At 37.1% G+C, this 27,380-nt stretch overlaps 1 protein-coding gene across 1 annotated transcript in view; it reads right to left on the reverse strand.

Moving 5' to 3' along the window:
• LOC113982944 (protein eyes shut homolog) overlaps positions 1 to 27,380 on the reverse strand; it is a gene marked incomplete at its 3' end in the record, with an annotated part of 505,234 nt that overhangs the window by 184,214 nt on the left and 293,640 nt on the right. Inside the window, exons 24-27 of the mRNA XM_039383315.1 lie at positions 15,344 to 15,603; positions 5,873 to 5,969; positions 3,921 to 4,028; positions 3,127 to 3,272 (exon numbers count right to left, since the gene is read on the reverse strand). Of these exons, the coding sequence (XP_039239249.1) occupies positions 3,127 to 3,272; positions 3,921 to 4,028; positions 5,873 to 5,969; positions 15,344 to 15,603 (611 nt within the window). The remainder of the gene's footprint in view (positions 1 to 3,126; positions 3,273 to 3,920; positions 4,029 to 5,872; positions 5,970 to 15,343; positions 15,604 to 27,380) is intronic.

Raw genomic sequence — 27,380 nt, forward strand, 5'->3', positions numbered from 1 at the left:
ACTACCATGGGGGGTCTTGGGAAGAAGAAACACGTGTTTGCAAAGAGACCAAAAGCCATTTTAAGACATGTCCAAACAAGTTTCTCATCAGATTTAGTGCTACATCTAAGGCTTAAGACCATTGTAGCTGCCAATTAAATCCTGACAGAAAGAAAACACCTGTATGCTTGTCATCTGAACTGTGATCTCCTTTTTTAAGGGTCTGTAATGTAATGTAATGGCCAGTCTTCGCGAGCGAAGATTTTGGGAAAGGTCATTAACCCTTCCAGCCTGCGCAGTGGATTTTTAGGTGAGACACAGCGTGCGCTGAACTGAGCCCACCCTTTAGTCCTGAGGTTCATCTGCTGGGGCCGAGCAAAGCTTGGACAGTGGCAGTGAGGTCCCCAGGATGTAGGTTTGTTTAGAGTGACCTTCTCTTAGGTGGATTGCCTTCCACGGCTGACGAGCTCCACCTGCCCAGGGGGCCAGGAATCGAACCCGGTGCCTGACTCTTTTAAGGGTCTACATGAGCTGCAAAGCAGCAGATTTTATCTTAGCAGTGTGGAGAAAATGCTATAGTTTAATATTTAATAAATTACTTTAATGTATTTTTTGTTAAACATCTATTTAAAATTAAATAAAAATATGAAAAATGCAAAATAAATCCAAAATAATATAAATTTATGGAGAATTTAAAATATTAAGTGATACATTAGATGCCAAAATTTCAGAGGTAACAGAGCAGAGATCAGTGTCTAAAAAGTTTATTCTCCAAGACAGTAAATTACATGATAACCAGAAAAAAAAATCAAAATATCTGATGAATATTAATCATTTTAAAATAATTTTATAAATTAATTGAAATATTAAATGAACCTTTGACCTAACCAATTAAATGTATTGTAATTTGTTTCCATTCAACTTCTTAAGTCTATAATATCTTAACAGTCAATGATTAAAATTTTCATTGTACATTAATTTTTTTTTAAAATTCAACTGATCATTGAAAACAATTCACACTGCCACATACCTTTAAAGGTGTCTGGTCTGTGAAAGAAAAGTTGCTTGTAAATTGATGAAATTACTGAATATTAAAGTGGAATTACACCTGTCTTTCAAAGAGTTAAATGAATTCCTCTTACAAATTCAGTACTGTGAATATTAATATTTTGTAGTTATGTAGTATTTTCTTTCACTAGTTATAATTTCACAGCTTGGTACCTTTAAACAGTACAATTACCTTTGTTAAATTGAATATGAAAAATCAGCTATTAGCTATTTAAATTGTAATTTCTATAAAAAGTTCTTAAAACCTCAAATTATCAGAGAACTAATTTAAAACTCTGTATGTTTGCCAGGGAATCATACACTGGACATGTGCTTTTTGCTTCATAATCCAGAAAAGCGATGTCTTGCTCTGAAAAGACCTCACTTTAAAATGAAATTACTTTCACTCCCTTCTGGTCCTGCTAACACTGCAATATAATTTTAGAACTTTAGTTCAACTGCTATACTGTTTTTTGCATGAATTATTCTGGACTCCATCTAGCTGGTATGTCACATAGTGGTTGCCCAAACAGTGTCACTTTAAGGAGGGGAAAAAAGTCACTAGTTATAATTAAGTGATGGGTAACCTATCACTAATTTTTGAGTAATGTTTCAGCACTTGATAGATACCTTGATATCACACTACTCTGTTAGTAAAAAACTAACACTAAATAGTAAAGAAATATTCTTGTAAATATACTAACAGAAGTTGTACTAAAAAATAATTACTTCTAATAGTAAACAACTACTACAGCTAATTTGGAAAAAAAAAATCACAAAACCCCCTCCCAACATCCTATCCTAGTTGGTTAAATGTGTTAGGGAAAAGAACTAAAGTCAAACTGCTTAGTCAATAATGAACAATCAAAAGGAAAGCACAGCTGCACACTGCTTGTTCCTTTTCAAATTAAAGTCTCCTAAGTGCTTCAAGTGCAGGTGTCTAGTCTTTTATGAATATAACTGGGAATTCTTACAGAAACATGTACATAAAGGTTAAGACAGCTGGTTTAACATCTATTAGTTAGAAATTATATCTGCAGCACCACTACTTAGTGAACAGAAGTTTCTGTGACAAGCAAGAAGTACTATTCAGAACACAGGCCATTTAAAGAAAATACTGTGGGGGCAGGAGGGGGAGGATTTAAAAGTTTTAGGCAAGAAAATTATATAGATTTTTTGATTTTTCTCTGAAATGTCAATAATAATTTTGAAGAACAGTGCACAAGTGATATGTGGACTAAAGTTTGTGGTGAATGGAAAAAGAATATACAGCTCTATATGTATTCCCAAAACTGTACTTGTCCTTTGTTCTGTGGAGAATTACGTTCCTCTCAGTTCAGTGGATGAAAAATTGCATCCTTTATCTTATAATATCTTATGTGGTATTCATAGCAGGCTGGAATGTGTAAGAAACAACATTTTATGCAGAAAGAATGCAGAAATGATACAACTTGAGGCAACAACTGCAAACATTTCTGCAGTTGTATGATCCCATGTGTTTTCAGGTTGCTTAAGCTGGATCTTTCAAAACACTAGGTATGAACTAGTTCTGCAGTACACAAAGCATTTAAATAAAAATAAGCATCATTTTAAGGAAATTTTACTATATGTCTACCCATCAATTATTTCGTCATTATTCTTTAAAAATGCAAAGATTAATATTAAAGATAACAGTTTAGGTCCAACAGGTCAGCAAAGTCAAGCTGTTGCCATGGTTCTGTGCAAATTCAAATGACAAGGTAACATTTTATTGTGTTTGCAAAATTTACTCTGTATCTATGGTAATAGTTCTTTTCTTGTCTGAATTTTAAAAAAAAACACATTGATTTTCTTTGTATTGTACAATAACTCTTTTAATAGTTTTCAGCTGAATGTATGGGGGACTAGAGAAATCATAAATCAAGTCTTGATATAAATAAGCTTGAGATACTTCACAAGAATTGTATCAAAGTTCTATTTGAGTTAATATTGATTTATCCTCCAATAAGGAGATGTTCCTGTTTGCTCTTCCTTGGTTTAGTTGAGGTCTTTGCTATAAAATTAAAACCATGTAAAACCTGTGAAATAAGCTTCTTGATTGTGGTAGAGAGTGGATCATACCTGTGAATCCAGGTAGACAGAAACACAGATAGCCTCCAAGCCTGTTGATGCAGCTTCCTCCATGCAAACAAGGCAAAGTTTCACACTCATTTACATCCATCTCACACAGAGACCCATAGTATCCAGGTGCACAGTTACAGATGAATCTTCAGAAAAGGGAAAATCAGGTAAGTTAACAGAAGTAACAGTGTGATCTATTCCAATATTTTGAAGCTTTATATATCACCCGATGTCAAGTTAGTGTCCCTAACCCTCATCCATATTAAAATAACAAACTTTTCTAATTTCCATCCTTCTGAAGCAAGCAGAGTGATTTACTCTTTGTTAAATTAGTAGAAAAAAATGGACACAGTAATTTTAATTGAAGGTATAAGGAATGACTTAAGGACTAGTAGTCTTCTGACCCAAGTCTTGTGGAGTGCTGTTAAAAAAACATATAGTACAAGTTTTTCTCTTGCTTTCATTTAATTTTTAGTAAACCTTTACATTTGAAAAAGTATCTGTTGGAAGCTGAAAAAAGAGATGCATGTAGCAATCTAACTCAAGATCAATTTTCTTCTATTTCAGTCTTTTTCCAAATAAATAAAATAATAATAAAATAAGTAAGAGACTTTTCCCCTTCTAATTTCCTTCCAGTTTGCATATGGACAGAAAACTGAGTCAGTAGGATTGGCCTGCTTTACTTTAACACCAAATCCTTGTCATATGCTTAAGGTCCCATCCAAATATCGAGGCAGTAAGCAGAATTAACGTAATAAAATCAGGGAATCAGATTTCATTTAGTAGTCACTAGCCTGTTAACAAGATCCAGGCAAGTTCCATTGTTTTTGCAGGGTCTTGATAAGCATTCATTGATCTCCACTTCACACAGGGTCCCAGTATAGCCATGTTGGCAGGAGCATCTAACAAAAAGGATGTCAGTACATTAATTTTTAGTTCATTCTAAAGAGTCCAGAAAAACACAGCAGATATTGAGGGGTATGAATTATGTGGTACCAAAATCACGTTTGCTTTTTTTGGGTCATTACAAAGGACTATATTTTAACAAGCTTCACAAGTGCAGTGACTGTAGACCAGTAAATAAGACTTTCATCATTATTAGCTGAAGGCCACAGGCTTTGTGCTAAATCCACTGTGCAAGGGCTTACGTAGGACTTGCCTTGGCCTGAGCTGGTTTTCACTTGTTTTTACACCTGCCCTGGAGCCAAGTAACTGATACCTCCTGTGCTATAGTTTCAGGTCTGCAAATAGCACCTATGGTGAGAGTGCAAGACGCTGGGATGATCATGGTGTTACAAATAATAGCCTTTTGTGTCCCACACTTGAAGGAGGGGATGCCATCCTCCAGAATTGGGCTCATGGGAATCTTGTGAAGTTTAGTAAGACCAAGTGCAAGGGGCTGCACCCGGCTTGGAGCAACCTCTGGTATCAATATAGGCTGGGGGATAAACAGATCAAGAGCAGACCTGCTGGCAAGGACTTGGGGGTCCTGGAGCATGAGACACTGGACATGAGCTGGCAATATGTGCTTGCAGTCCAGAAAGCCAATTATATCCTGGGCTACATCAAAGGGCCAGCAGGTCAAGGGAGGTGATTCTGCCCTTCTACTCCAGTCTGGTGAGACTCTGCATGGAGTGCTGCGTTCAACTCTGGGGTCCCCAGCACAGAAAGGACATCAGCCTGCTGGAATAAGTCCAGAGAAGGCCACCAAGAACGGTTAGAAGGATGGAGTACCTCTCCTATGAGGAAACTCTGACAGTTGTGGTTGTTCAGCCTAGAAAAGAGAAGGTTTAGGGGTGACCTAATTGTGGTCTTCCAGTATCTGAAAGGACCTTACAAGAAAGAAGGAAAGGGACTTTTTACAAGAGCATGTAGTGAAAGGTCAAGGGGGAATGGATTCAAACTAAAAGAGAGTACGTTTAGATTAGATATTAGGAGGAAGTTCTTTGCTGTGAGGGTGATGAGGCACTGGAACATGTTGCCCGGAAAAGTTGTGGATGTCTCATCCCTGGCAGTGTTCAAAGCCAGGCTAGCTGGAGCTCTGAGCAACCTGTTCTAGTGAAAGGTGTCCCTTCCAGTGGCAGGGTGTTTGGAACTAGATGATCTTTAAGGCCCCTTCCAACCCAAACCATTCTATGATTCTGTGTGAGCTGGGGAAACTGGTAAACAGTGCAGAGGAAGTAAATTGTGATAAGAAAATATACAGAAAAGGCTCCAAGCAGACCTGAGACTGAAGATGAGAGAACCCCTACTGTAAAAATCACACTTCTCATGAGAAAGACTTCCTGATGCCACTGACTCACAGTAATACTGCCAGTTCTTCTTGAGGAAGATCAAAATCACTGATCACAAGATCCAGACATTGTGAGAGTAATCATAACAAAGGATACAAGAGCTACGTAATTGCAAGATTTCTTACATAACAACTACAACTAAATTGTTCATGAAGATTTTCTATTTATTTCAACTCAGATTATTTGCATTATTTTAACAGGACTAACAACAACAGTTTTCTGGATTTTATTGGATTCTTAAGATTTTAATTAGCCCTACAATAGATTTTTGGGTTCACATGTATGGTGTACATGTATGACTTTTTGCTCACAAGAAGATCTAGACTGTAATGTAGCTATCAAACACATTGAAGGTCAACAGACATTAGACAGGCAAAGTACCAAAGCAATAGCTAGATGATAAATATCCATCTATCATACTGTATATCTGTCATTCGAATAATTTTCCTCACCTGTAGTGGTTGATCCCATCCACACAGAGACCTTCATTTTGGCACGGATGGGAGATGCACTCATCACTGTTAACTTCACAGTAAGTACCCTCAAATCCTGAAACATAGATCACATTAACTATGAATGAATGAACTCTACTACATGATCTAAATATAAGGGTCACAGCTTCTCTTGGAGGTTTGGCTGTCTGAGTCTAGGAGCAACTTAGACAATGCAAGTGGCAGGCCTGAGAAACCTAAGCTGCACTTGAAGCCATTCAAGAAAGAGATGAGGGAAGTATCAGCAATGACTACCTCTTCTTTTTGGAGCATTCAAGCTGAGGCTCTTTGCCCTGGGTGTCTGACTGACCTGTGTTGCAGCCATGTGCATGCCTAGCCATGTAGCTGCTTATTTGAATGTTGACTTTGGTCTTCAGAGTAGCTTCCTGGCTTGACCTTGGATCTGTCCCATTCCCCGTGGCTTTGACTGGTGCTCTGGCATACTGTGCTGATCCTAGATACAGCCATTGGGCCTGACCTGCTTGCCATATTCATATACTGTCAGAGAGCAAGGTCCCTGCTCTGGCAACCAAGGATTCCTGGCTTACCTTTGCTCCTGGAGCAGTCACTGCTCGCTGACTCTAAAATCTGGACAACAAGTGGAAGGAAACAAAAGAATTTTCTCCAATTATTTTTGTTCTTAGTTTCAAATAATTTCCAGACAGTGTATGAAGTTTTAGGATACTTTAATGAACCAGAGAGAACAGATTTGGTATGAGTATCTGTTTAAATATACTGGGGAAATGTACCCCTTTTTAAAAGACTGAAAAGGCTTTCTTGGAGAGTGCAGAACAAAAGAAACTAAAAGCTAATTCAGTAATTAATATATTACAGAGCATAGTGGAAGTTAGAGAGACCACATTTATTCAAAGCAGTCAGTAGTTGAGAAAAAAAAAATTAAGTGGTTTTAATATTTAAATGAAGAAAAAATGTGATTAAGATCTTATCTGCACAGTACATTACTTGCATAATACATTACATTTACCTGTGTAAATGTTCCAGAATATACACTAAAAAGAAATAAGTCATCTTTCAGTGATACATGAACACTATTTCTGCTCTTAGAATACTATATCTTAAAACTTCCACCTAAATAAATATTCTGCTAAATGCATGGTTGTGTTAAAGTTCTATACATACAGTGGCTAAACTATAGCTACTTAGTTGAATTTTGAACAAATTAAATATATATGTTTTCAATTGATGTAATAATGAAACCACTACAGTGAGTAAACTATTTGCACTGCAATGAGAATACACGACTCCTGATTGCATATTGACCAAAGAACATTTATGGTGTTCAACAAGCATTTTTGAACATCAATTAGATGAAAAAATTAAATTAAGAAAACTATAAAAAATAGTTACTGAAATTCAGTATATATTACTATATACTGAATTCAGTATACTGAAATTCAGTATATATTACTATAAACATGATGAAGGTTTTATTGGATGTTTTGTTAAAGCAACAAGGAAAAATTGTTCCCTATACTTTTTTAGATACTCAAATAAGGATAATAATTGCTTTTATTGCTATATAATGTATTTTTAGTTTTCAAAGTACTTAATGAAAGTGGGGAGATCATGAAAGACAACAGTTAGAATAGTATGGCTTATTTTTATCTAGAGAAAACCATTACTGGAAAAACAAATGTCTTAGTCAGAGTTGTAGGGAAAACTGTAGAAAGAAATCTCTGCTGGCACTCTGATATATGTTCTAAACGTGAGCCCACATCAAAGTAGTTGGTATTTTATTCTTAGCAAGATTATTTCTGTTTAACAGCTTTCTGGGCTAGACCTGACTGAAACGAGTTCTTAATATTTGCTGAAGGTTTCACAGCAGTGTCTGCTACAAAGGTAAAAAAAATAATGCCTGGAATGTATCTCAAACTAACTCTTCAATTACAGTCACTTATACTGCTATGATGTTATTCTTTTTTTCAGAAATGTCATGCTTCAGAAAATGAAGAGATACCCTCATTTATTTACTATTTGTATGATGTTTCACAAAAAAAACCCAAAACACAAACACCCAATGGTAAAAGAATTGCCATAATAAGGAAAAAATTATCTGTCCCAGTGTACTGCTTTGAAGTAGCTCCCTCAGCACAAGCAACCTTGTTGTATTTTGAATGTTTTAGTTTATTATTTGCAAATGGGTCTGAATCAGAGTAAACAATACGAACATTTTTCTTATCTGTAGCATGTGTAATATGCATCTTAATGCTGCGATTTGAACCTTCATCTGTATCTGCCTATAGTTTAAGGAAAAAAGAAAAGAACTGTAAACTAGCACTCCAGAGACCAAGTTCAGTACTAGACCTGGTCACTGACACACACACAAAATAATCAGTAACTGTCCTTTTAAAACATGCCACTCCAGTTCCACTGGGTAAGAGCAGAAAAGATGGTAACGTTTCTCTAACTCTGGCTTAATTAAGAAATTGGAGGCCATAGTGAGAGACCAGGATCACAAGACCATTTGTAGTCAACTTCAGCATCTGTGATTTCTCATTTATTTGTAATGTTTGACATTTTTGAAATTAAGTTTCATTACAGAGTAGAAGGCTGTGCCAATGGGCGGGGAAAATGCAGCTTCACTGAAATTAGTACATTTAAAGAGAAAGCAAACCAAGGTAATACTATGAATAACTCAGAGATACTCCACAAAGCTTGCACACCCAGTAACCAAACAGAGCAGGTTGTATTGCTGAAACTAGTACATATTCATCACATTTCTATTACATATTTATTACACTTCCTGAATACATGCTAATTATTTCTGTGGACATATGTGGATATGGTTTTGGGTCTTCTGGTGAATCTTTTCTACTAAAGAGTATCTCAAATATGTGGTCAAGTCATAAGGTACATCTCATCATTCTTTGCTCTAACATGCAGTCCTTCTTCTCAAAACTAAGACATCTAGTACATATTAGTCTCTGATTACAGATAAATGAGGAAGCAATAGTTGGCAAAAGACACAAGATCAAAATGCTGTTGTACTCAAGTTAAAAGAATTTTCCCGCATCTTTGCCCACTGCTGCATAGACTCCCTTTTAAAAGAAAATATCACTTATTTGGTAACAATCCTGGTAACAGGCTTGATGCTGTAAAGTGGTTTTTATTTGTTAAACATATTTTGCTGTATTTTTCCTGTCACATTAGAAAAACTGAAGGTGTAAACAGAATCTCATTGCCTTACTGGTATCTATATTTTTTTTTTTTAAATCAAAGGGATACACTACTTAGTTTGAAATACTTATTATTTCGTTGAAAATATATAGGCATTTTTGAGGAAGTGAAATGCACCTCAGAAATGTTAACACTTTTTATAGTAACAGAGAACATTTTCCAGACTGTCAGAAATTAACAGAGATGAAAAACAACTGAAAATCATTACAGTACTTTGTGTTAGAAAATCTACATTTATTTCTCTATATTTCTAATTGTTCAGGTGACATGAAAGTGACTTTAATGATATGAGGTCTAGAAATGTCTTAAATGCTGTTACTTTAAGACGGGACATTCCTTCTCTTTCTCTGAAATATAGGAAATGAATCCTGCATGTCTTAACTCTGTCTATGAGATTTTTGAGAGCTGCGAAGTGAAAGAATATGCAGAGTATAGAAGCTAAATATCTGTTGTCATATTTATGATCATTTTTATCTCCTTTTTCCATTGCAGAGAAATACTACAGAATTGACCTCTGCAGGTAACATAGAGGACTAACAGGATCCTAAAAGGATTCTTTCGCTATAAGATCTCTACTATTTTATTCATCAGTACAATATAAAGGATTATATTTATATTTGTCTCCTTACCATGAACCATTTATGAACCAACGTTTGCAAGCAGCAGAGATATCACAGCTGCCCCATAATCATTAGTTCAGGTACTTGGGTTATTCAGCATAACAAAGGCAGGTACATATATCAAAATCAAAAGTGTGTAAAATATTAGGCTCTTTAAAAAGGCTATTTCCATCTGTGAATTATGTATGTGTGTGCCTGAAAAAGAAACTGGCATAGAGGGGCTCAGGAATCTGACAATGGTAATCTGAATTTGTATAATTTCTGTTCTTCAGCATCCACTTATTATTTCTACTTGGTATTATAAAGTTTGTGCATTATTATGATTTTCACTTAGCCTTGTTTCAGACATGGACTGAAAGATATTTTGCCTCAGTTCAAACTTCTAGCTCTAACATCCCATAGACCAACTAAAAATAGTCACTAGCATGCTAGAACAAAGGATATAAAAAAACAAGGTCTCATGGGACAGAGTTATTGACAGTAGTCTGATAAGAGGTTAAAAAGTCCTGGAAAGAACTGTTTAAGAACAAGGACTTCAGAAATTACCCTGAAGCATCAAGAGAGTATTGCTTTTAGAAGGACTACTTGGAAGATAAAGAAAAAATAAGATGGCTAATGCCAGTACAAACTGTAGCTATTGTTTCTCCTTAGACATAATACAGTGCTCTTCCTAGATATCTTTAACAAATTTTCCTGGAACAAGACACATAATTTCCCTACACCCTAAAACTGGTGGTTGTAACCTTGAGACCCCTGCAATTCCTTTTGCATAAACCAGGTTTTTTCAAGTTCCCAACTTTTAGCCTTATATCTTTAAAGCTGCAATGAGCACAAATAAGATGACAAAGCTTTTGAGTACTTATGTGCTGTAATGACATAAGTTGCTGCTCTCTGTTCTTTTTACATCTCTTTAAAACTGTGCTTCCCAGAACTGTGTAGATTAAAAAAAAATCCCTACAGCAATAATAATCCAGCAACAGGTAACTGGTAAAAAATTCAGCCTGTCTACCGTTTGATAGAATTGTCCTAAGCTGCCTAAATAGTCAGCAGAGTGACATAAATATTTCTATAGCATTAGCCATTTGACTCTGTATGTCTGCTTTTGAGTGAAATGCATAACCTCAGAAAATGACAGCACCTTAATGTAATACTGTGGACATCTATATCTGGTCAAATTAATCCAGGTATTTCTAGTGTATTTGTTTCAAAAATACATACAGTATTTAATTGATCTAATTTCCCATCTGATTATCAGAACTCATTAAAATGTTACTGAATTAACACAGAAGCTGATCAAATAATCCATATTTTTGAAAAGAGTACATAAAGCTTTGATATGAACACTCTCTCTATATGTATGCAATGTATAATGTATAGTGTTTCCTGATAATTTTTCCATCACAACCTAACAGGTAAGCAGCAAATTGCTTCCACTGTAATAAGGAGGCTGCATAAACATAATGAGTTTATCCTATCCATATTACTTGGACTAATGAAGCAAGATCTACATCTAATTTTAGTGAGAGATTCATTTCTACCTTTTAAGAAACAGAAATTCCAAGAACTGTCTTAATTAAACAACCTTGCATTTCACTTCCTGTTTTTGTGTCAGCAACAACTGTATCTGCTGCTGCTACTAATCTTGCCTTGCTTTAGCTCCTAGATATATCTACTCAATTCTCATAGAAGAATAAATCACTGTTATAAAACTCTCTTATTAGAAAACACTAGATATTTTCTGACCCATAGTTTATGGTTGCAAATTATTTCTTTATCTTGTTATTCTCTATAATATTTCTGTGCTCGTAATTCCCCACGTTTCACACTTTGTGAATATTGTTACCTTTTATGTCCCACTTCATCATTAATTAAGCTTGTTTTTCAACAGTCCTAGCCAGAGAGCTGATCTTGCACTGTGTAGTTGTATGTCCTCTTATAGTTTTTCCTCATTCTGAATATACTTTTTTCAGTAATTTTTTTGGTGTGGAACAAAATTGTTCTCAGAATGCTGAACTATTTTTACCAAACTGCCCTGTCTTTCCTTTGTGTTGTCTTTACAAAACTAACACTTTTGTTCTTGATATTATCTAGAACAGCATGGGCTAATGCCCATACTCTATTTCCAATCTAGTTCACTTATATATATATTTGGATTTTTTGCATGTAGACTTTTTTGGGAATTTATGAATAGTTGCCCAGGTTCAACTACAAATATTTCATTATTTAAATTCTATAGTTTTGCTCACATTTCCTACCTTGTTCTTCTGTTACACTAAATTTCCATTTCTATTATTAAGATTAATTCCAAGAATGGAATTCCTTAAGAACAGAAAAGCATGTTGATAAATTAAGCAATAAAATCCCACTATTTGCCCTAAGTTTTCCATTTCTTCTCTGTGTTGTTTGCATTTAGTATGTACAGTGCTGGTTACATGCCTAACAGCTCAAAACCCTATGTCCTTCCAATTGCCTTGATCAAACCCTTGCTTTTCTATTTCTGGCAAAGTACATAAGAAGAGATGTTTTCTGTACACATCTTCAGAAACTTGCTCTATTGCAGTGATTCTTAAACTTTTGCAATAATGCCTCCCCTACAACATTCTTGCAACCATCAATATAACACCATACAATTATAGAGACCGTAATGTTTTAAACTGTTTAACTTGCTTGTGTGGACAATTTCACTTAAAGTTATGGTCTAACACTGTTCCAGAATCTATGATATGAGATCCCAGTTTGTTACACAAATGTTATCATCTATCTCCTTGCAGGAAGAAACCCTCTATATCTAGGGCAGACAGCTCAAGAGGAAGTTTTACACTAATGCTATTTATCGAATTCTAGAAGTCTTTAGAGCAAAAAGAGACAACTGTAGTTCCCTAACATACATACAAGAACAAAGATGTGGAGTTTTACTTTATACTACAACTAGCGATGGCTTTGTTATCTTCCTACCAATTTTCCGTGGTAATTCTGTCCTAGGCTAACATCCTTCATACTCTTTTTTTTGGCTGATTCCAACTGGATGACGTTCAACAAGGCCAAGTGCCGGGTCCTGCACTTTGGCCACAACAACCTCCTGCAGCACTACAGGCTGGGGACAGAGTGGTTGGAGAGTAGCCAGGCAGAAAGGGACCTGGGAGTTTGGATTGACAGGAAGCTGAATGTGAGCCAGCAGTGTGCCCAGGTGGCCAAGAAGGCATCCTGGCCTGTGTCAGGAAGAGTGTGGCCAACAGGACCAGGCAAGTGATTCTTCCCCTGTACTCAGTGCTGGTGAAGCCACACCTTGATTATTGTGTCCAGTTCTGGGCCCCTCAGTTCAGGAAGGATATTGAGGTGATGGAGCAGGTCAAGAGAAGAGCAACAAGGCTGATGAAGGGACATGAACACAAGTCCTATGAGGAGAGGTTGAGGAAGCTGGGGTTGTTTAGCCTGGAGAAGAGGAAGCTCAGGGGAGACCCCATCACTCTCTACAACTCCCTGAAAGGAGGTTGTAGCCAGGTGGGCATCAGTCTCTTCTCCCAGGTAGCTATCAGTAAAATAAGAGGGTATGGTCTTAAGCTGTGCCAGGGGAAGTTTAGGTTAGATATTAGGAAGAAATTCTTTACAGAGAGGGTAATCAGGCATTGGAATGGGTTGCTCAGGGAAGTGGTGGATTCTCTGTCCCTGGAGGTTTTTAAGATGAGACTGGATGTGGCACTTAGTGTCATAGTCTGGTAACCAAAGTGCTGTTGGATCAAAGGTTGGATTTGATGATCTCAGAGGTCCTTTCCAACCCAGCTGATTCTATGATTCTGCCCAATTTACATTCTATCAGCTTTTGTCTTTTCTGACCTAGCCCAGCTCTCTTTAATCAGGAGATAGTCTCTTTTCCTTCTAAATAGGTACCACTGTCAATAGCATGACTTACGGTCCTCTTGTGCCCATCTCAGATATGGTGTTCTATAGATGATCGTTAGAATTTGGAAAGTGCAGCTACATTTTGTGAATCCTGCTAAGCCAGATTCATACTTTCTAATGACTGAACTATTAACTACTGGCAAATGGTTTAATCCACATACCATTTGCTACTAAATCAGGTGTCTTGGAGTAATCTAGCTATGTCAATGTGATTGCCCTTTGTATCAGGGTTATACCTTGTATAACCCTAACAAGTTTATCAGGAGAAAAAGGGAGGCACATGGCAGACAAATATAGATTAATATAGAAGACAACTGAAGAATTAGATTTCGTCAAACTCCTTTCAATTAAAATTCTTTATTTTACTATCTCTCTTTTTATGATAAGAGTCCTGAATAAATGGTTGCATTTTTCCTAGCATGAATGATTAACTCACTTCATGAATTATGCCTTTAATCCCTTTTCGATGATGAATTTTCCACTTTCCAAGATTTGTTAGCAATGCATGTTGCTGATTCACATAACTTCCCTGCTACTTCCCTGAATATTTCCTAGCTACAAGCTTCAAGATTCTTGAAGATTCCATCAAAGCTCTCCAAGAATTCTGACAGAAAGCTTTTTTGATTCTTCTGCAACTGCACAAAAATGTGTGGAAAACACGACTTTTCTGAGGAATGTTAAAAAAAACTTGAACTACATGTCTCTCTACAGATTACTTCTGAAAAAGGTTTCAAAAATCAATACATTGTGTCAAAAGCTGTTTTTAAAAAGCAGCTTCTCTTAAAGCTACTTCAATAAGCAACTTGCACACCTCCCCAGTGACTTCTTTTTTTAACTCAGCAGCTTGTGGTAGCCTTTACCTTAATAGTAAAAAACCCCAAGGTATTACATATTCCTGATTCTTATGTATTATGTCCATATCTTTGTAGCTCAGTAAATGACATGTAACACTGCAATTAATGTATATGGTATCCTCAGTACCTAAGACACCCCTACCTCTGTAGGCACAACAATGATGACTTCAAAATTCTTCCTAAACTCTAAATTTTCACTAGTTAATGTGCTCCACAGTTCCTACACAATGATGTTCTGCACAGTTAAACTGTTGCTCCGTTCCAACTTAGCAGTTCTTGCATATCAATGGAGAGATTGTATCTTTTAAGCAATGGCCCAGGAAAGCTGTCAGCAACTGTTGTGATTTTGCTTGTTATGCATACAGAGAGCAATCCCCTGTATCCATTAGGCAAAGAAAGATTACTTTCCTGATGTGCCAGGCCTTCCTGACAGCTCAGCAGGAAAAGAAACCATTTCCAACTTGCTCCAATTTTTGTACTTTTAACAATTTGCATATATGTTGTCTACTTTTGCCTGTCTGTTTTGTCAATTTAGTTTGTCAGCTCTGCTGGCCAGGTGTATGTCTATCTCTATGCCATTGTAACAATTGACTCAGAAATAGTAATTCTGAGTCCTGAACTTAAACCACCATAGATTTAATAAGTATTGTAATATAAGAAATTAATAATTGGCAAATTGACAGCTATCCTACCAGTCTTTTAACACAACAGATAGACCTGATGTAATTCTTGGTGGGTTTATGTGCTTTGAAAAGTATATTTTGCTACTTAAACTGAAGATAGCGATAAATTCAACACATATTTGCAACTTTTCTGCAGCACAACAGACAATGGAAGAGATTAACTATACCAGTCCTTACCTGTTTTGCAAATGCACATTGGATTTCCATCCACTTGTGCCAAACAGGTTGAATTGTTGATACATGGATTGTAAGGCAGCTCACAAGGACTGAAGCGCTGGTGGCAGAAATCACCAGTATAAAATGGAGGACAAATGCATACAAACTGCCCCGGCTTCACAGACTCATAGCAGGTGGCTCCATTCAAGCATGGTTCAGATTCACATTCATTTATATCTTCACTGCAGTCTGGTCCTGTCCACCCTGCTGTACACGTGCATCTGGATGGAGGGAAAAAAAAAAAAGTGTTGACATAGTGGCTGAATGAAAATCAACAACTTAGCCCAATTGGTTCCAACTATTTCTATTTAAAAAAGAAACAAAACTAGAAACAAAATCAATTATATTTTTCATCTTTTCATAGCTTTTCTTTTCCTGGCAATTGTATCAGATTGCACTATGAATAAAAGTTATATTCAATTTCTTCTCCCACCATTTATTCGAACAAAAGCAAAAAGATTTATTCTAGGTCACAGTATGACTCGGAGAATCATCTGGTTTAGCAGATACTGACAGAATCATCTCTGGATCTTCTTTAAGCTGGAGCAACAGCACAAATTATCAAACATGAAATGGAAATTTGCTTAAGATTGAGGATTAGAAGGACATCTTTTCATATGTGTGAAACTAGTAGGTACTTCAGTGTTTGGGATGAAATGCACCAGGCAGCATATTCAGTCCACTCTAAGAAAGAGGGTAGGAGGTCAAAAGCATTATGAAGTATCCTATTTTCATCGTGTTCTTTCTCTTTTTGGTATTCTCTTGTGAAGATATGTTAGTGATAAAACAGAAGAGAAAAACTGGACCAAAATCTAAATTACATCTGCTTGTAAAGAAGCTATCTTCATGACTTAGATATCTATTTTTATTCACAACATGAATATGATAATGTTCTATAAATTCAGATATAATAATTTGCTAATAATTTCAAAGTTTGCAGAGCAAAATTTTTTAATTTGCTGCAATAGAAGAAGGTTCATTATACTTCAAAAGTCATGTATTCCTGTTACTTTCACTGAAGATAAAAAGGAAATCAACATGTATTTGCAACTCATTTTCAGGACAAGAGACAATATGAAAGATGAACTATACCAGCTTTTATCTACTTTGATCAATATTGATTTCAGGCATTAAAACATTCAAATATATCTTCATAGTTCTAATTTGATAAAAGGAATTGTTCTTAAATAATAAACAGGTCATTTAATAGAGAATCAGTAATGTAATTCTGTTCTGTAAGGCACAGGTATTGCTTGCCAAACAAAAGGCAAATTTCACCCTTTAAAACACTGTATTTACAGTGTTTTCTTTGGAATTTTTAATGTTCTATGTTATTGATTTTGGGGTATAATTTCCATGTCTCATGAAATGAAAAGGACATAATGAAGCAACTTTATATTTGAAAGGCCTGAGTATTTTATCAATAAGGATTCAAAAATCAGGTTACTGTACGTTTCTCATGGGAAGGGAGCTATCAAAAAGCACTCAGGCAATCTTAAAATAACTCTGACAAAAATCACATTTTAGGACTCATTTATCAGTTATAACATCCAAAATATACTTTTGGAAATATGGTTACAAGTAAATATGCTTTGTTACTCTATGCTTGTACACAAAAATCATACCTGCTTTTGTTATTCATGACAGAACCAATCTAGTATCTAGAGGCAACGCCCACTAATACTACACCCACAACTCAACACTTTGTTTAATTTTCTCCAGATTAGTCAACACATAAAAGTATGAGCCTCTTACAAATTAGGTATCTCCAAATGTCTGAAACTGGACATAGTAGAACACTCTGTCCCAACAGATCAGAACACAGATGTTGTTTGTTTTATGGAAGCTCATTTTTTTCTTGAATTCATTTATAAAGTTCTGAATAAATAACTATCAATGAACTACTACAAAGTGTCTATGCTCCATTTTTAACTTGGAGAGCCTTTCACTTCATATTAGGAGAACATGGTTCAATTCTTCACTGGTCCGACTTCAGGGACATAACTGAGGTACAGAGGAGAGCACATTAAACATGTTTCATTCCCTTCTTCCTAATGAGTTTCATAACTGCCTTTGAGTTATCAAAACCATTCCGTATGGCCACAGGGAACATTAGGTCACTGAAACACAGCAGTTATTTACGCTACACAACTAGCCAGTCCTACCCTGGCTTCATGCCACCTGCCAACTGAGATGCAACAGTCAATATTACTGCAAAGAAGACAATCACAGAGCTTTTGTACTTGTTTCTGTACTATCAAAAAAGTTGCTGGTGACATCATTAAAAGTGAAAAAATATATAGTAGTGTCTATCCTGAGGCCCAGTTTTAAGAATAGAGACAAAATCTTGTCTTAATGAGAACTACTATTTAAATAAGGTAAGGAAGTGTTATGATTATTAAAGGCAGATTATTAATTAAGCTACTATAGCTGGTATTCTTGGACACTATGCAATCAAAAGGCAAAAACCCAAACAGTCTTTTTCAAAATGACTATTTTTTTTTCACTGTGTTAGAAAAATCAAGATGATTTCTAGGATTCTCAGGGGAAAAAGAAAATAAAAAAGCTAACATATGCTTTTAAGAGACCATATAAAGATAAGATAGTCAATGCTGAACTTCTTTGTGTTGTTTTACCAACATAAACATTTTTTTTCAATAACCAAATCCAAATATTCCCATTGATATTACAAAACCAAATCATGCATGGCTCTTTTCTGTAAACTATTCATTTTAACAATATAAGTCACATATAGCGCTTTAACTGTGAAATGCATAGAACTTCTTTAATACATACAGATCAGCTTCCATAAGAACTATCTGTTGACTTTCCATACAGCTCCCCACAAATTTAAGAGCTTTCTGTACAGTTACAAACCAAAGGAGAGGGTAATGAAAATAGACAGTATAAATTATATTCATGGTTTTGTATTTTACTACCTGTTTAAACATTAGAGTCCAAGTTGAAAATTGCCAGCTATAATCATGAACGGCATCCAAAAAACTAATATTAAAGTTCTTCTATCTCTATATGATGCATTAAATATTAAATTCTTTGGTTCTTACCTGCTTTAAAATTCCCTTTTTACTTCTCACATTCCAGTGAAATATATAGGTATCAGTTGCTGTATATTCTACCTTAAAAGTTTTAAGGAATTAAATAAGAGGAAAGAATCTTAAGATTTCCTGAATGGTTGATTTTGGATAAAAGTTTCTGAGGTTCATCTAGACCCCCCTGCTCAAAAAAGGTTCAACTAGAGTTTTCTCATGTCTCAGTCCAGTCTCATTCTGAGTATCTCCAAAGATGGAGACTCCACAACCACTCTGGGCACACCTGTTCTACCACCTGACCACCCTCACATTAAAAGGGAGCAGTATCTTATCTTAAAATATTTCATGTAGTTTAGCTTTTATCCATTACATCTTGTCCTGTCACTGGATACCCCTGAGAAGAGTCTACCTCCACCTTTTTTCGCTCCCTTTTATCAATTATTTACACACATTGGGAAGAGCTTCCCTGAGCCAAAACCATTTTTTCAACAGTCTACTTTGAATCTTGAGAGTTCTAAAGTGGCTGTCTATCATATTGGTGGGCTTATTCCAACCTAGCTTAGCTAGAAGCTCCGGAAAAATGCCAAGGCTTGACAAAAGCAGCAATGCAGATGAATACACCAGAGCAGAATAAATTTTAGAAGGAGGCATTCTTTTTGCTTTCAGACATCTTACACCAGAAAAATAGAAGAAACCAGTTTTTTCAGTTCTCTATATTTCATAAAAAAATTTTCGGATAACATACAGATGTTTTTGCAGAAAAAATTGCAAAATTTGAGATACAGTAAAACTGCTTTTTCCTTAGTGGTTCAGTCAAAGAAAGAGGAATCCTAAACTGAATTCTCAGGTACAGCATGCATATCATTCACCCACCTCCTTATTTCACAGGCTCTTGATGAGAAACAGTAAGACATTCAATGACGTTTAGGTCAGCCTGTTGGACATACAATACAGGGAACAACGGTCCATTCTACAGCAAGGATTTATGTTGTCTTGTTCATTCAATCAAATCAGCTAACAGCCTGAGAAACTACAGTGCTCAGTGACAAGTTTATTCCTTGTAAGCTACAGGCTATTGGACCATTTGAAGTAGTGAAATGAAAGCTTGCTTTCAATATATACACAGATTGGAATTTAGAGCACAAACACACACCACAAAGCTCCAAGGACATACACTTCCAGTTCCCACAAAGGCTTCAAATACTTATTTTTCTCTCTCTTCTTTCCTCCTACAAATATATTTTTTTCTTTTATACCTGGAAATCTTAATGTGTTTTTTGTTTCACAAACATGTTCTGCCAGACTCTACCTGCAAAAGCAATTATGAGTTTACATCTGATGCTATTAGATCTCTGATGTCATACGTCACTCCTGGATGGTCTTCTTATATTTTCACCTATGTCTCTCCTCCTCTCCCCTGAATTTCTCTAAGCCTCCCTTTACTATCACTTCAAATATTCCTTTCCTACTTTATTCCTAGAGGTCTCCATTTGCAGCCAATCAAATATGACACAGATTAACTAATTAGAGAGGTCATTATTGGTGGCAGCCTGGGCTGCAATGCTTATACAATCATGCTTATGCAATCAGGTGCTTATGCCCTGATGGAATTAACAATCTTGAGGGATATGGGCCACCTGATGAGTAGTCAGGACCTTGAATTTTAGGAGAGAAAACTTTCATCTGATTGGCAGATTAGATTAGACTTTAGACCCAGTAGCAGATGAGATCCCCTAGGAAACTGCCTTCGGGAATAAGGGATCTAAACAAAGCTGGCAGCTCTTTAAGGACATTTGTTTTAGAGTGTAGGAGCTCTTGATTTCCCCATGTAAGAAATCAGGCAAAGAAGGCAGGAGAACAGCATGGTAAGCACCCCCTAGGTAAACCGAAATGTAAGAAGCAAATGCACAGGCAAAGAACAAGGGACATTTATCCTGGGAATAATATAGGATGCTGTCTGGATATGTAGGGGGGGGATTAGGAAAGCTAAGGCATATTTGGGGCTGAATTTGGCAAGAGATGGAAATAATAAGAAGGATTTTACAGGTATGCTGGCTAAAAAAGTAAGAGTAAAGAAAATATACCTCTGAAATAAATAAGACAGGAGAACTGGTGACAACCTACACAGAGAAGACTGAGGTATTCAACAATTTTTTTGCCTCAATTTTCAATGTTTATGTCTCTTCACACATCTCTGAATCTCATGTCAGGGTCTGGGGGAATGAAATCCTTCCGATCCTAGGAGAAGGTCAGGTTTGAAATCACCTGAGGAACATAAACATACCTAAGTCCATGGGACTCAGTGGGATGCCTGAGGGAATTGGCTAATGTAGCTTTTTAGCCAGTCTCTATGACAGCTGAAAGATGATAGCAGACAGGCAAAGTCCCCATTGATTGGAAAAAGGAAAGAGTCATGCACATTTTAAAAAAGAGTAGAAAGAAGAACTCTGGGAGCTGCTGACCAGTCAGCCTCACCTCTCTGCGAGGAAGACCATAGAACAGATCCTCTTGCAAGGTATTTCAAAACATATGGAAGACAGAGAGGCGATTAGAGACAGACAACATGGCTTTACCACGGGCAAATCATGTCTGACTAACCCAGTGGCCCTCTACAGTGGAGTGACTGTATCAGTGAACAAGCAAAGAGCTACAAATATCTGCCTTGAATTCTGTAAGGCCTTTGACACAGTTCCACACAATAGTCTTGCTTCTAAATTAGAAAGACAAAGGCTTGATGACTAGACTCTTAGATAAATAAGGAACTGGCTGGATGGCTCTGTCCAAAGATTTAGTTTCAAGGGCTCAATGCCCGAATACAGATCTGTAACAAGCAGTGTCCCTCAGGGGTCTATATGGAGACCAATACTATTCAATATCTTCTTTAGTGACATAGACAGTGGGATCAAGTGAGCACTCAACAAATGTGCAGATGATTCCAAGCTGAGTGGTTCAATTGATTTACTGAAGGGAAAAGGTGCCTTGCAGAGGGACCTCGACATACTAGAGAAGTGGGCCCATGAGAGCCTCATGAAATTCAACAAGTTCATCTACAAGGTCTTACTCCTGGGTCAGCACAATTACCAGCATCAATATAAACTGGATGATGAATGGATTGAGGGAAGCCCTATGGAAGAGAACTTGGACATACTGGTGTATGGAAAATTGAGCCAGAAATGTGGGCTTGGAGCCCAGAATGCCAACTGTATCCTGGGCTACATAAAAAGTTGCAAGATCGAGGGAGGTGATTCTGCCCCTCTACAGTGCTCTTGTGAGACTCTTCCTAGAGTACTCCACTCAGCTCTGGGATCCCCAGTATAAGATAGACATGGACCTGTCAGAGCAAGTTCAGAGGATGGTCACAAAAATGCTTGTAGGCCGAGAGAGTGGGGTCGTTCAGCCTAGAGAAGAGAAGGCTCTGAAGAAACTTAAATGGGCTTTTCAATAATTGAAGGGAGCTTACACAAAAGATGGAGAGACTTTTTAGCAGGGTCTGTAGTGACAGGACAAGAGAACAGTTTTAAACTGAGAGTGTAGATTCAGGACATAAGAAAAACATTTTTTATAATGAGGGTGGTAAGACTCTTGAACAGGTTGGCCTGAGAAGTTGTGGATGCCCCATTCCTGGAAGTGTTCCAAAGTCAGGTTGAACAGGGATTTGAGCAACTTGATGAAGTGAAAGATCTCCCTGCCCCATGGCAGATGGGTTGGATTAGGTGATTTTTTTAATGGTCCCTTCCAAAGCAAACCATATGACTTTTGCCATTGCTTGTATAAGGCCCCCAGTTCTGACCTGACAGCTCACCCTGAGCTGTGTGTCACTGGTTTAACCCCTGTGCTGAGGCCCAGTGACAGGTGCATCCCCTGCTCCAGCTTCAGCTCTTGGAATGATCCCTCTTGGAAGAGGTGACACCTCTGTTCCGTGCCTGCTGTCAAACAATAGCCCTTTCTGTTGGGAGGTCTGGTGGCCACAGCCAGGCTACAGAATAAGAGAAGTGGGCAGTGATAGGGAAGTGCCTAAGACTGAGGATGAAACTAGTTGCTGAATCTGTTCTGCATCACAAAAGTAATGCTGGTTTTTATTCCACTCTTTTTTCATGCTCTTTAATTGGTACACATATAATAATTTTTATGAACAATAGAAATGGGGTAGAATTTTTAAATGATTGAGGTAAAGTCATAAAGGATAATGGCAAAGACTAAAATTCCTATTTCTTTTATTGCTGTAGTTAAGAAGGCAGGAACAATTAACTCCTGAAATAAAAATGCTGTGTTATAAACTTGCTTACTCATTGCCCTTTTCTAGGTATGCCAGAAAACTTTTGGTTAACATGAATAACAGGAAAATCTTTTCCACACCAGTGCTTTCTAATTCAAGCTCCTGAAATGAATCATACAGTTCAGCGCAGGTGTACAACCAATCCCCAAGGTCTGCCTGACTGTAGTATGGAGTTCTGGGCACTGTGAAAGTACTGTAGTATCCCATTGAAGGGGACCATAATGTTTTTTTTTTAAGAATGGCATGTCTTGTTGCCTGAGAAACTCCTAAGTTACTAAGTTATAACTCTTAAGTTAAAATTAAAATCTTAATTAATTCAAATATATATATATTTCACTGTAGTGTAGATGAAGTCCGTCAATGATGGTATGTCAGGAGGGCAGGTATAAGCCTTTCAGCTTTGCTTTTGGGGAATACTAGGACATCCTTCATTATTACAGTTCATTGTGGTGAGGTTCTAAATGACTGGAAGCTGGTGAACATTGTTGATTTTCAAGAAGGGCAAGACGAGGGACGTCAGAAACTACAGGCCTGTCAGTCTCACTGCCTGGTAAAGTTATGGAGAAGATTATTCTGGAAGTATTGAAAAACACCTCAAAGACAACGCGGTCATTGGTCACAGCCAGCACAGCTTCAGGAGAGGAAAGTCCTGCTTATCAGACCTGATTTCCTTTGATGACAAGGTAACCTCTACTTGATCAAGGGAAGCCAGTTGTAATCTTTTTGGATTTCAGTAAAGGTCTCGATACTGTCTCTCACAGGATCGTTCTGGACAAAACGTCCAGCACAGGGTTGGATAAACACATCATGTTGTAGGTGAACAATTGGCTCGTGGGCCGAGCACAAAGAGTAATACTAAATGGGGTAGCATCAGACTGGCAACCTGTCACCAGTGGGGTTCCACAGGGCTCCATCTTAGGTCCTGTGCTCTTCAACATCTTCATAAATGACTTGGAAGCAGGACTGGAAGGGATACTAAGCAAGTTTGCAGATGATACTAAACTGGGAGGAGCTGTTGACTCCCTTGAAAGCAGAGAGGCCCTGCAGAGAGATCTCAGCAAATTATAGGACTGGGCAATCACCAATCATATGAAGTTCTAAAGCAAAAGTGGTGGATTCTGCACTTGGGGTGGAACAGCCCTGGATGTTTTTACAGTCTGGGGAATGAGATGCTGGAAAGCAGTGCCACAGAAAGGGACCTGGGGGTTCTGGTTGATGGTAAGTTGAATCTGAGTCAGCAGTGCCCTGGCAGCCAGCGGGGCCAACCACGTGCTCGGGGGCATCAGGCAAAGCATTGCCAGGCAGTCAAGGGAGGGGATTGTCCCGCTCTGCTCTGCAGTGATGTGGCCTCACCTTGAATATTGTGTGCAGTTTTGGGCACCACAATATAGGAAAGATATTCAGTTGTTAGAGAGTGTCCAAAGGAGGGCAACGAAGATAGTGAAGGGCACTTGGTTTGTTCAGCCTGGAGAAGAGGAGTCTGAGGGGAGACCTCATTGCAGTCTACAACTTCCTTGTGAGGGGAAGAGGAGGGGCAGGCACTGATTTCTTCTCTCTAGTGACCTGGGGGAATGGCCTGAAGCTGTGTCAATGGAGGTTTAAGTTCTTCATCCAGAGTGGGGTTGGGCTCCCCAGGGAAGTGGTGAAAGCACCAAGCCTGACAGAGTTCAAGAAGTGTTTGGAGAATACTCTCTTCCTCATAATGTGATTCTTGGGGATGGTCCTGTGCAGAGCTAAAGACTGGACTTGTATGATCCTTGTGGGTCCCTTCCAACTCAGCATATTCTGTGATTCTGTGGCTTGACAGACTTATAGTTCCTTTCCAACCTAAATGATTTTAGGACTACGATATCATCCTTCATTATTACAATTACTACAAGAGTCATCACCAATTTTTTGTAAATTGAGTTGCGACCTGAACACAGAGACTGAACTATCCTCTCATCTGCTCAATTTGGAGTAAGAAAGAGCTATTAAACCGCCGCAGTTTTGGTTAGTCAACAAGGAAGTTCAGTTCCTTGGGCTGTCGATCTGTCAATAGGAAGTTTCATTAGCAGTGAAATAAATAACAGCTTGGTTTGATTTTGATATCAGGGTTTAGAGATTTAACAGAACTAGTAGTGCTTGCAACAAAATATACCATAGAAAATTATCATATAGCCAAGCCAAGCAATTTAAAGAAACCAGCCAAGCAGAGTAAATAAACAATGAAGAAAGGAACTTGTATTTACAGAAGGAGCCAAGCAAGCAACAGGGAGTTGTTGTATAACCAGTTGTATTGTCCTAGAAGAGTTCATAAAGTGGTCACTTAGAACTTTGAGGGCCCGAATAGAAATGACCACCAGAGATCCTTCGTAAAGCTCCTCAGAGACCTTATAAGGATATGTCATATATGCTAATTAGTGCTGGGAAATACCATGAATATGTAACAGGATTGTGAGAAACAAAAATGAATAATCATGTAATGCGAACATATAAGCTTTACGTAAGATACCTTGGTATGAACTTTGGCAAACTGGTTCCCAGCGCATCCAACACACTGTAGTAAAAGAATGTCTGCCTCCATAAACTCACAAATTGAGTCTTAGAGGTTTCTTTAAGAGCCGAATTTTAGGCAACAATTTCAGTTATGAAGTTCAGGGCATAAAAAGATTAAACAAAGGAAGAAATAGCTAAGAAGTTGATCCATTATCCAGTGGTTTTGATTCCTCAATACGCTCATTTCTGCCACGATCAAATGATAAATAAGTTTCCAAACTGTGTACGGCAAGAAAGTGGACACACAGGAAGAAATATCTCCTCTTCCCCTCTCATCTCTTTCCAAAGGATTAATCAGTAAGTGAGCAAAGAGCAATTTGTGCATCATAGAGTAAATCAATAGGTGAACATCAATTTATAAATTAAATTATGAAAGAAAGTCCACCTGCTTTTATTGGCTGTTAGAACAATGATGGGGAGCTAAAATTAGGAAAAACAAAATTATTACCTTTGTCATACATGCACCTACCATTTTTTAATTTAACTGAGATGTAGATACTGGCTTATGGGAAGTATATACATCACTTCCAGTCTTCACGTTAATCCAAAATGGTGGCTAAGAAAACATAGATAAAGTACTTGGGGAATGGTACCAGGTAATGACAGGCATGCACAGATGAACTCTTTATTGTGTGCCTAATAATTTTAAGTGTCTGAGAAGTTTGCATCATGGAACGCAAAATACATGTAGGAGTATGATGATTAATAATGTATTTCTGAGTGAGAAATCAGAAGGATTAACCTTTTTACATAGAAAACATGAAATACAATACAAATAAATAAAATCTGCAAATATAATATGGTGAACCTTCTTGGCTTGTTCTTAAAGCTGAAAATGTAAGTGAATATTGACTCTAAACTAGAGAAAAATTATTTGGGAGATACAGTGCTGGAAAGAGAGAGAAAAAAATTATGTTTCTACTACTATAATAGTGTCTACGTGTGCTTGTTGCATGTGTGATGCAAACAGAAGAACTTCAGGGGGCTTTTGTAGTTTTCATTCCCTTCCAATTTAATTGCTTCAGCCTTTTATTAATTGTTCTTTTTCCTCGCTTTTAGGGTATATTTTCTTTATTCTGTATACTTTCCTCCCATAATCCTCTGCTCATATTCTTCCCTTTGGTAACAGTAGCTAAAGTTTATTCCTAATATTCTGTGTATTCAGGAACATGACACATCAATAAAAAAAATTTAGAGCATCAGATAGAGAAAGTTACATTTGTTTGTTTTCCATATATTTCTTCCTTAATCCTCTCTTTGAAGCAATGAGTTCACACAATCACAAGGTAACATTCAGCTCAATGAGACAACAAGCTGTATTTCAGCTTTTACTTTAAGCTCTACTTTAGCTGCAATGCACACATGTCTGTTTTAGGAAACAGAATTTTACATCCTACGAAGGGTATTTCAACTCTCAACTTCCAATTTTTTTAATGCAGCTGTTTTTCTTTATCAATTTTCCTGAATCAGAATACAAGATACATCTTATGTCGGGCTGCAGGCAACTTTCACACTACTGAGCCACAGAGATGAGGTACACACTCCGTTCCTTTTCAGATCAAGCTATTTTCTTATTTATTTCAAGAAGGATAACACAGCACATTATCTGATCTACAAAGCCAGATGAAATTACACTGTTTTCTGTTTCAGCTGGTAAACATTCAAATAATTAAAAATCACCAGTAATACTGTCTTATTAGAAAAAAATTGTGCTTTAAAAGCCTAAATACTGAGTATTTGGAATACTTTTAATTAAGGAAGACAACAAAGTAAGTATAACTGAACATTATTGCCGTCCTATGGCAGGATCACTCAGGCCATATAACTTGGAACCAGAAAATACAATACGGTTTGGTATCAACAGTCTTTTTAATAGACCATCACCACATAGAAAACAAATGTTAAAGTTTCTTGCCATCAGTCTTGTGTACTGAAATTCCTATTTTAGATGCAGCAGAAATTCATTTAAAAATACAAAAAAAGTTACTCCCATGTTTTGGGAGTATTTTTTTTGATTTTGCTTTCCTGTTTTGCTTATTATCTAGGGTACTAGGAAAAACTACTTACCATGTTCAAGATTTTTAAAAATATTTAAAAATACTGTCTCCCAAACTGCCAAAGTTACATGGAAAGG

This window comes from Pipra filicauda, unplaced genomic scaffold (genome assembly GCF_003945595.2).
Source record: "Pipra filicauda isolate LSUMZ 115617 unplaced genomic scaffold, ASM394559v2 scaffold303_size993520_pilon, whole genome shotgun sequence".
Classification (NCBI taxonomy): Eukaryota; Metazoa; Chordata; class Aves; order Passeriformes; family Pipridae; genus Pipra; species Pipra filicauda.